Raw genomic sequence first — 10,875 nt, forward strand, 5'->3', positions numbered from 1 at the left:
AAATTAATGTTACTGTGCGCAGCAAAACAGAATTCATGTAAAGGATAATAAAATAATGAAAGTTGCTCAGGCGCTTACTATATATGGCACAAACAAAGCACATGGATGTTCAAAAGAAATAAATTAAATACTTATTAGCATTTCTTCTGTCTCTTCCAGATACTGTATTTCAGTCCTTGCAGACAAAACTCTGCATGGGCCGTGGCAATTCATGCTAGTGTTGTCCCACATGAAAAGGGATTTTTGGAATATAGGAAGCAGATTTCCTGAAATGTAAGATTCATTCCAACTCATAAAACAAATTCAGCAGGATTAAAAGAATCAAAGTAGAACAGAGCATTTTCATTTGCACATTTCAATTCAACTCATTCAGAGATTCTGATACAATTTTATAGATGTATACATAAGATCTGGGTTCCTAACTTCAGGACACAGGGAAGAAAATGGGACCCATTACTACCGCTTGTGACTTTCAGAATATTCCCCTGATAGGCAGAGTATTAGTAACACACAACAGCAGTTCTCAAGTTTGTTCAGCATCAGGTCAAAACTTTTCAAAAACAGCCCAGACAGATGTAGAAATTCTACCACACATGAGAATAAACCCCAAAGTTCTTCAGGGTTCACCCCTAACTTCCTAGAAGCTTTAAAGAAAGGAGTAGCTAAAAACACAGGAAGCAAGTAGGACAACTTCAAAACTGTGAACCAGGCTTTTCTCAGATGTAGCTCCCAGGAGCTTCAATTCTCTTTTTCAGTTTTTGCAACACACCTCTCTGTGATAAGATCAACAGAAGGACCTATAGGGACAGCTCAGCATTCCTATAGCACTAAACACTGGCACAAAGCAGTGACTGCTACAATGGACCTGTTCCAGCTCTCCCCTTTCTCCTTCAGAACTGCTCTGATCAATCTTACCCATAAAAATCAATCCATCCATAAGCGTGGTGCCACTGAATGCCAGGATGTCGAATTTTAAATTTGCAGTAAATTTATTAATGATTACAGAACAGTAGGAAAGGGAATTACTTAATCATACTTCACTATGTAGAGTAGCTCTCAGCTGCCTGTTTTCTAAGTGTATAGGTACCATGCATCACAGATCAGCTCTTACCATCTCATTTTATATAGCGTATAAAAAAATAATGATGTTGCACAGCACCTCAGAGCTATGTGACATTTCCAACAGCAGGAATGCCTGACTCCCCACTCTCTCAGAGCTGTGCCTTTATGGAGTAGAAACAATAAATAAAAAGTACAAACATGCTTTTGCTTTTCTGACTTAGGACTGCTCAATTTCTGTGCAAGTTCAACGAAAGAAGCACAGCTCTTTTTATGCTTCTGAAATAAGACCAGGAGCAAACATTGCAGAATTCATTCTGCCATCCACCTCAACCCCAAATATACTTGTTACGCTTTCTGTTGGGGTGTAGAAGAATGGCTGCAGAAGCATGGCCTTAGAATCTCTGAAGATCTGCACAATCCAGGCCTGGTATTAGAATAGGCCTGTAATCAGAATTGTACTGAAGTTGCTGTGCTGAAGTCAACAAGAAAGGTAGCCTTGAGCTATTCTTGAATCCTGAGACCAAGTCATTATGTTGTGCCAACAGGCCGTGGCTGTAACAAGCTACAGCTGCTGGGAAAGCAGGTGCAGGGCCAAGAAAGATAGGGAGCGGTATGGGAATATAGGGAGTAACAAACTACAAGGCTGAAGCAAAGCAACACAATTAGCTACATGGATAGAATGCTTATTTTAGTCATGATAATTAGGGGTGTGAGAACCACGCATGTTTAGAGACTACTAACCAATTATATTTCTGCTTTATGAATATGCATGTGTATCGGTTCTATATAAGTAGTGTTAGAAACTAATAAAGTTGAGCAAGATGCATAACTCATATTGAGCGTCTTCTTGACTCTGGCAAACCCTTCTTCCAACATTGGGGAAACCATCCTCTGATTTTAAAAAAATGCCAACCCCACTAGACTTCAATGCCCAAGTGTTTTGCAGTACTGGGGGGGGGGGGGATTTCCTCCTGATTTTGGCTGCATTCAAGTAACTTCTTGGTGCTCAATGAGTCCCTAGCACTGGGGTTACACCTAAACTCTTCCTTGAGGAAATGCCATTCATAGACTGAGTACATATTAATTACGTAGTGTGTAGCAGAGGAAAATGTACTAACAGGAATGTATTGCCATGGAGTTGCTTGGTTATGCTTATGCAGCAGTAGCAGCATCTGACTACACAGCTGCCATTTTATCACATCACTAACCGTTATTTTTGTACCATTCATCATGACAATGTGTATTATTTATGTCAGCCAGCCTAAGGGAGTTTTCACGGGGTGAACCTGGACTTGGGATTCTTCTGCTTAAGATTTGTGTTGGATGGAATCATGATACACTTAACTAAAACAGCAAAAGAGCAGGTTCAGCTTCAGCAAAGGGACACAACGCTAACTGCTGGGTGACTCAGCTCATCTCTAGTGCCTGCCCACCTGCTTTTTTCAATGCAGTCTTAAACAAAGATGAGACAAATGGCAGAGACCATTTCATTCTAGCTGGAAGCCAGCCTTCATTGTGTTCCTCCGTTCACAACTACTTCAACGATTTTTCTAACAATAACACATCAAGGGGTTAGATTATACTCCGCATTATTCAAAAAAGGAACAAAGGGGAGAAAAAAGGAATGGGGAAATCAGAGCTGGCACTGCCTTGTACTTGGAAATACAAGTGTCCAAAGTAGGATGCCTTCAGTAGCAGCTTGATTTTCCTTAGAGTAAAAAAGCTTCATCCTTACCTCTGAGTCACAGTGAAACTCGACACTGCAGGGCTGTCTGCAGCCACACTTTCCCATCTTCCCAGTGCAAACTGCTGGCAGAGAGGAAGGGGGATTCCACTCATTCTCCCTCCCTAAAAAAATATGAGAAAGCATATATTAACAGCCTACAGTTACAAAGCTTATTTTTCTGGGATATGAAGTGCAGTTATTTTTAGAAGCTGAGGTATATTCATTTATTAATACATGGCATACAAATGATACCATTAATAATTAAATCTTACGCTCAAACTGAATGTAGGGGAGATTAGCATAAATCCATTGGCACGAAACTAGGTACATCAGCTTGCATTAGTTGAGTATCCCAGAACAATCCGCGTTTAAAAGCTCACTGAATCTCTGACCAAGCCCATCACGCATCTTTTCACCTGCTACAATGTCTAGACTGCTCATTTCTTCCCTGGGTGCTCTGCAAGCTGCCTCTTTTGAGCAAAAGTCAGACCCAATCCCTGTTAAAGCTAAAATGTATTAGCACCTAAAACTGTACCTGTGCTGCTGTAGTTTGCATATTCAACGTCTGAATAATGGATAGCTGTTCCAACCTGCATGAATGCAATTGCTACTGAAATTTAAATCACAAATTCTGAATAGCATTTTGAGTGGAAGCCTCACTTGCAGCACTTGTAAATTGAAAGCAATTCCATTGATCTTCACAGGGACACTTTAGATTTGCAAAACACAATCTCTCATCAGCTTTACTGTGATACGACGATGTGTGAGCCTTTACTAGCTTTGTACAGTTCACTCCATCTAGTAGGAGCTCAGATGAAGAGACTGCAGCTTTGTACCTCTGATAGGCCACTGCCCTTCACAGCTTAATTATCCCTCATATTCAAGTATCCTGAAACCCATGGAAACAATACCACACAACAGGTAGTGTTCTGTCTGAGATCACTAGAAGCCAGTAGGAAACATGTTTGTATCAACCCTGCTCTACCTTTAGTAGATGACTGGTATTAAGCAAACATACCTTTGTGCCAGAAATGCTTAAGTACCTTTGCAATTAGTGACAGGTATACAGATTAATTCACGTATATTAGTAAGTCTTTCTCCTTTCTTTAGGAAGCAACTAAGTCTTTTTGTGGTACCCATCTCTTTATAAATATCCCCCAACCCAAGTCTACATTTACTCCTCCCTGAAGAAAACTTGGAAGTGTTTGTTTTGTAAGACAGTTGCCCTTCTGACTCAGAGAGCCAATTTACGGTAGCCTTTTTGAGCATCCAATGAAGTCTGTGCTCAGTATATTCCTACCTTGCTTCTGATGAATCTCTACTGCATAAACACTGTTTTGCTTTAATCAACCAGTGGCTAATAATTGGGGTCAGAGGTAGCTGCAATGCAGCTGTCCGATTTTAATCTCTGCATTAGCCAGATTAGGCAAGGATTCAGTCCCTATGGCCCGAGCCTCTAACAGACTTGCCTCTGGAGAATCTCAAGAGCAGAGGAAGCAAAGCTAGGCAACTGGATATTAATATGTTCTGCCAGGACTACCAGCCACAGCCCATACTTGTTTCTTCATTCACGTAATTACCTGCTTATTAGGAACCACTTGTAACAAGGGACACGCTGAGGACAGCGGGAACTCGCAGAGCATGCACACCTTGCAACAGCTGAAGTGAAGGAAAAAAAATTCACTCTTTCCACATGCAGCCCGATGGTTTTGTGGAGCAGCGAGGACTGCATGCACCCCAGCCTCCCTGAGGCGCTGGGCCTGCCCCGACCCCAGCCACCATGGAGGTCTGCAACAGCCTCCCCAGAGCTTGAGGAGCTAGGCCTTGCTGCACCCTGGCCACCATGGGGGTCTGCGACAGCCTCCCCAGGGCTTGAGGAGAGGGGCCTGCTGACCCTGGCCACCACGGGGGTCTGCGACAGCCTCCCCAGGGCTTCTGGCGGGGCGGCCTGCGGGGCAGGGGAGGCCAAGGAAAGCGGCGCGTTCCCACAGCGCCCGCAGGCTGGAGGAGCAGCCGCCAGGCCTGAGGCGAGGTGGGCCCGCAAGCGGCCTCGGGCTGACCCGAGGGGACCGGGGAGCCCCCAGGCGGGCGCCGGCAGCTCCCGGGCGCAGGCGACGTGTGTGCGGGGCCCAGCCGCACACCGCAGCCCCGCACACCGCAGCCCCCCGCCCCGCAGCCAGGCGCGGAGCCGCCCCGGGGCGGCGCGGTCGGTACCTCAGCGGCGCGGCCCGTACCTCAGCGCAGCCGCGCTCCTCCCCGGCCCCGCCCGGCGGCGGCGCGCCCGCCCTCCCCGGCCATAAATAGGGGCGGCCGGAGAGCGCCGGAGCGCAGAGCAGCCGCTGGCCCCCGCAGCCATGACCTCCTACGGGTACGACCCGTTCTTCCCCTCTTACAAGCGGCGCTACGCCGAGAGCCCGCGGCTCCACGTCTCGACGATGCGCAGCGGCGGCGGCTACAGCTCGGCGCGCTCGGCGTACTCCAGCCTGTCGGCGCCCGTCTCCTCCGTGTCGGTGCGGCGCAGCTACGCCGCCTCCAGCGCCTCGGGCTCCCTCCTGCACTCGGTGGACAGCCTCGACCTCAGCCAGGTGGCGGCCATCAGCAACGACCTCAAGTCCATCCGCAGCCAGGAGCGGGCGCAGCTGCAGGACCTCAACGACCGCTTCGCCTGCTTCATCGAGCGGGTGCATGAGCTGGAGCAGCAGAACAAGGTGCTGGAGGCCGAGCTGATGGTGCTGCGGCAGAAGCACGCCGAGCCCTCCCGCTTCCGCGCCCTCTACGAGCAGGAGATCCGCGAGCTGCGCCTGGCCGCCGAGGAGGCGACGAGCGAGAAGCAGGCGCTGCAGGGCGAGCGGGAGAGCCTGGAGGAGACGCTGCGCGGGCTGCAGGCGCGCTACGAGGAGGAGGTGCTGAGCCGGGAGGACGCGGAGGCGCGGCTGCTGGAGGTGCGCAAGGGCGCGGACGAGGCGGCGCTGGCGCGGGCGGAGCTGGAGAAGCGGGTGGACAGCCTGCTGGACGAGCTGGCCTTCCTCAAGAAGGTCCACGAGGAGGAGCTGGCGGAGCTGCAGGCGCAGATCCAGTACGCGCACCTCTCCGTGGAGATGGACGTGTCGGCCAAGCCCGACCTCTCCGCCGCGCTGCGCGACATCCGCGCCCAGTACGAGAAGCTGGCGGCGCGCAACATGCAGAACGCCGAGGAGTGGTTCCGCAGCCGCTTCACCGTGCTCAGCGAGAGCGCCGCCAAGAACACCGACGCCGTCCGCGCCGCCAAGGACGAGGTGTCCGAGAGCCGCCGCCTGCTCAAGGCCAAGACGCTGGAGATCGAGGCCACCCGCGGCATGAACGAGGCGCTGGAGAAGCAGCTGCAGGAGCTGGAAGAGAAGCAGAGCGCCGACATCTCCGCCCTGCAGGTGGGGGGCTGGGGGTTGCGGCGGGTGGGAGCTTGCCGGCGGGGCGGGGGGGGGGCATGGCTGCGGCTGGGGGTACGGCTGGCAGCCGTCGGGGGGCGTCATGGTTGGGGATGCGGCTGGCTGCCGGCGGGAGGCGGGGGGGGTATGGCTGTCTGCTCGGCTGGCTGCTGTCGGGGGGCTGGGGGCACGGCTGGCTGCTGGCGGGGGCGGATCATGGCTGCGGCTGGGGGCACGGCTGGCTGCTGTCGGGGGGCGGGGGGGATCATGGCTGCGGCTGGGGGCACGGCTGGCTGCTGTCGGGGGGCGGGGGGGGATCATGGCTGCGGCTGGGGGCACGGCTGGCTGCTATGGGGGGAGGGGGGCGCATGGCTGCGGCTGGGGGCACGGCTGGCTGCTGTCGGGGGGCGGGGGGGGGATCATGGCTGCGGCTGGGGGCACGGCTGGCTGCTGTCGGGGGGCGGGGGGGGGATCATGGCTGCGGCTGGGGGCACGGCTGGCTGCTGTCGGGGGGCGGGGGGGGGGATCATGGCTGCGGCTGGGGGCACGACTGGCAGCCTGCTGTCGGAGGGGGCACGGCTGTCTATCGTCAGGGGGGACATGGCTGTGGCTGGGGGCATGGGTGCCTGCCCGCTGTGGGGGCGGGGGGGCATGGCTGCTGTCACAGACATTGCCAGCACACGCTGCCCCTGCACAGCACACTGCAGCTGCAGCGTGTCCCACGGTCCTAAGGCAGGATGCTTTGGTGCTAGAACGCATCGTATATCACCTGTCTATACCATAAAGCCTTAGCTGCATCACTGCAGCATCACCTGAAGCTAAAACTAGAAAAAGCATGGAGAGGCTATGAAGAGAGATGCAGATTTCATGCCTACCTTAATCCTTGGACAGCTGAAAATGGGGCTCATAGCATTAAATAGGGATGGGATAATGGGGTGCAGATGTAGAGTTGGTAAACGGTGCCCCTTTGGCTAAGGGTGGGGGCTGGAGCTGTTGGTTTTCTCTGTCTGCTAGAGCAAGATGAAGTTTACAGGATTGGAGAAATTCCTTGCAAGGTATTATTGCTAGACACCAGGGAATTAAGAATTTTACGCTGTCAATGTTTCTTCTAACAGGATACAATCAACAAATTGGAGAACGAGCTGAGAACCACGAAGAGTGAAATGGCTCGGTACTTGAAGGAATATCAAGATTTGCTCAACGTGAAAATGGCCCTGGACATCGAAATTGCAGCATATAGGTATGATAGGGACAATGTCTCAGTAAGTCAGAACTCTGATCGGGTTCCCATTCTCCTGAAGAGAGAATTAATTTTATCATTCCTCCAGCTGAAATTTTCACAGGTGGATGACAGAATTGACTCGGGTCTTCTCTGTTTTGCTGTTTTGGAGAAGCAGTGCTTCTGAGGTAGAATACTAGCTTAAAGCAAAATCCTCAGTGCAGCAAACTTCACGGAGTATCGTAGTATGTGTGTATGCACATACAGAACTCTTATTGGCAATATGTGATCTGGGTTCTCCATCTTTACAGGTGAAAATCCCTGTTCCACACATGCAGCAAACAGATTTTGTACCAGTGGAACTTCTTAATGCAGTTGGGCTGTGTCCTCAAAATTGGAAATTCCTCACCTGCTTTTAAGAACAGCCTCTGTTTCTAACTCACGGGAGCAATCTCCTGCAAAGCAAATACTTTACAGCTAAATAATTGCTGCTAAATACCTGTGGAATTGTTTGTCCCAGATACTGTTAGAAATGGCAAATGCTGGAACAGTTTCTGGGAATGCCACAAGGGGGAATATTGAGAAAGTGCCTAAAAATCTTGTTTAACAGCTAAACCCAACATCGGATTGTGATGTCTGCATTGTTCTCTGCAGCCCTACAGGCTACCGAAGTACACCTCTAATTTCCCCTGCTGTAGGAACATAATCCTAGACTGTTTTTCCCCCATTATTTCTTCTAACAAGGGAAATTATTAATTCACTAGTAATGCACACCTGAAACTTTTTAAGTTCCTGAAGACAGAGGTACTGCCATGTAGTTACTCATCATGGGTTAGCTTTTGCACTCCGAAGTCTGCAGTCTCTGGGGCTTGTGCTGCTCAGAGCATCATAGTGTCTTGGGTCTGTAGCTGAATGCTGCTGCAGCATAACCATTTCTGCTGCTTCTTTTTCTGCTAGGAAACTGCTGGAAGGTGAAGAGACCCGACTCAGTTTCACTAGTGTTGGAAGCATCACCAGCGGCTACACCCAGACTGCCCCGACTTTTGGCAGGTCTGCCTACAGCGGTCTCCAGTCCAGCTCCTACCTGATGACAACCCGTTCCTTCCCTACATACTATTCCAGTCATGTCCAAGAGGAGCAAATTGAAATAGAGGAAACAATTGAGGCTGCTAAAGTGGGAGAAGCCAAGGCAGCCCCTGCAGAAGAAGGTGAGGAAGAAGAGAAAGAGGAAGGTGAGGAAGAAGCGGGAGGTGAAGAGGCTGAAGAAGAGGAGGAAGGTACTTGCAGTTACTTTCGTAATCCCTCTTTCATGTTCCATCCTCATACAGGGTAAAACCCAGAAATTCTGATGAAGTCTAATGATTAGACCTCTCTCACTGTCTGCTCACATGAGCAAAGGCTTGTGGCGTTAAGCACACAACATTTGAGCAGGAAAGCCTGACTTTGAAGAGAAGGTAATTGTGCAGTGTTGGGCAGATTATAGGACTGATGATACTCCCTTGAACAGGAAAAAAAACACCCACTGATTTCCAAATTTTCAAAACCAAGAAAGATAACACTTTAACAACATGTAACAGTACATTTATACGGCAGCAAACAGTACTTGGCTATTACAGACATCCTCAAAAAGAGGGAACAAGGACGTCCTGAGCTAAATACTAACTCCCAGAGAGTAGCCCATGGTTTCTTTGTCTGAAACTGTTGGGTTCAGTGGATAGCAGTATCTGTTGCCCAAGGTAGTTTTCTCATTCAGCCAAAGTACGTGCCACTTCCTTGCTGCCCCATAATTTATTCACCAAGCTTGTATTTTAAAGAAAACAGGAATGTTATCCAGAGTTGCTTTTTCCCACCTCCAGTTGCATAGCTTTGGAGGATTTAACCTAAACATACCTGAAATGCATTGAACTATTTGAGGAGTTTAGTACTGTAAAGATGAATTACAATTAAATTGGAGCTAAAGAGCCAATGGCAAGATTCCTTTTTGAGTACAAGTCTTTGGATAAGGCTTAAAGCAGTGAGTCCACAGTCAGTAGTAGTCAAGGCCATGATTTTGAACAGACCTGTAAAGTGTTTCTCAAATCTGGGGCAAGTTGGTTGCATAGTTTTGTTCTCCCTTGCAAGTCCTGGATAAATGTCCCTGCTTCCATGCAAAATCAGTTGCCAGCCCTGTCGTGTTTAGCTGGCTGCCATCCAGATGTGTGGAGTTGAAGGGTGCTGGTGTACTGGTCCATGTGAAACTGGGGTTAGGAACGGTACCTGGACGTGAAATGTGTCTGTCTTTCAAAGGTGCTAAGGAAGAATCTGAAGAAGCCAAAGAGGGTGAGGAAGAGGAAGGAGAAGGGGAAGAAACAGCAGCTGAAGAAGGGGAGGAGTCTCAGGAAACTGCTGAGGAAACTGCTGAGGAGGAGAAGGAAGAGAAGGAGGAGAAGGAAGAGAAAGAAGCAGCAGGAAAGGAAGAGAGTGAAGTGAAGAAGAAGGCTTGATGTTTTTAGGCAGTCTAGCTTTCTCATCAGGTCAACAGAACAAATGATTGACTGAGCTAAAATTGCAGTCTCACATATTTAATTCAGTGACCACTGAGGTTTAAAGTTAATGATCTATGATGTTTCTCTCTGTGCAGAGTATCAGTATGCTTGCAGAGCACCCACTGGCTTGCTCCCTGAATGCCGCATGGTCTACACGTATGAATTCAGGGGTTATGTCTTTCTTGGGTGATTCAGAACCTTACAATTTAAAATGGGGGAGGGGGGGAAATAAGTCATGGACATGAAAGTTACCTTTGACTTGCATTTAAAATAATTGTGGAAACCTTGGGTGGGTAAAATAATGGAGGCTTCAATAAGTATGTGCAATAAAGCTAGTCAATAAAGTTACAGAAATGCTCACACAGATCCCTTGTATGTGTCGTGTGTCACCAACGCAATGAAAAGGTCGATGAAGTGGTGTATCAGGCTCATCTCAGACGTGTGTAACAGGAGCTGGGATACTGGTTTCTGTCTCTAGCAGGTATGCTTGGGGGACTAATGAGTGGACAGAATTTCTTGATGGGGCTGTAAAGTTGCCGTGGAAAGTCTTAATGATGAAAATCCTCTGGTGTGGGAATGTGCTGTTAGCTTTGTGATGGGTCTTGCCAGGCTGTAGTGTGCACACTAGCACAAGTTCCTTTTAGCCTTTCAAAAAAAAAAAAATTTTAGCAAACCAGAAGCAAAATGCAAATGTGGCTGTTAAACAGTGGAAGGAAGCTGTTCAGTGGTGTAAAGGGAGGAACGGCTGCAGGTGCAGCTGAGATGTGGAGCAATGCCTGCATATTTCAAAATAAAGATGTTGGAGGGAAGGGCAATGGGGGAGCTCGCTCTGCTGCCTGAGCGAGCTGCCTTGCATCTTGAGCCAAGCTGCTAGGGACTGGAGAGGCTCATCTGAAAATTTGTCAGGGGTCTTTTATGGTTTGGAGTGTAGAAAGGTCT

General features: G+C 49.3%; 1 protein-coding gene across 1 annotated transcript; it reads left to right on the top strand.

The window, feature by feature from the left end:
• Nucleotides 1-5,101: 5,101 nt before the first annotated feature.
• NEFL (neurofilament light chain) lies at nt 5,102-10,300 on the top strand. Its single transcript, XM_056321724.1, has 4 exons — nt 5,102-6,195; nt 7,308-7,432; nt 8,369-8,688; nt 9,698-10,300. The coding sequence occupies exons 1-4, from the start codon at nt 5,143-5,145 to the stop codon at nt 9,892-9,894; spliced, it is 1,695 nt and encodes a 564-aa protein (XP_056177699.1). The 5' UTR covers nt 5,102-5,142; the 3' UTR covers nt 9,895-10,300.
• Nucleotides 10,301-10,875: the final 575 nt, after the last annotated feature.

This window comes from Falco biarmicus, chromosome 18, assembly GCF_023638135.1.
Source record: "Falco biarmicus isolate bFalBia1 chromosome 18, bFalBia1.pri, whole genome shotgun sequence".
NCBI classification, from domain to species: domain Eukaryota; kingdom Metazoa; phylum Chordata; class Aves; order Falconiformes; family Falconidae; genus Falco; species Falco biarmicus.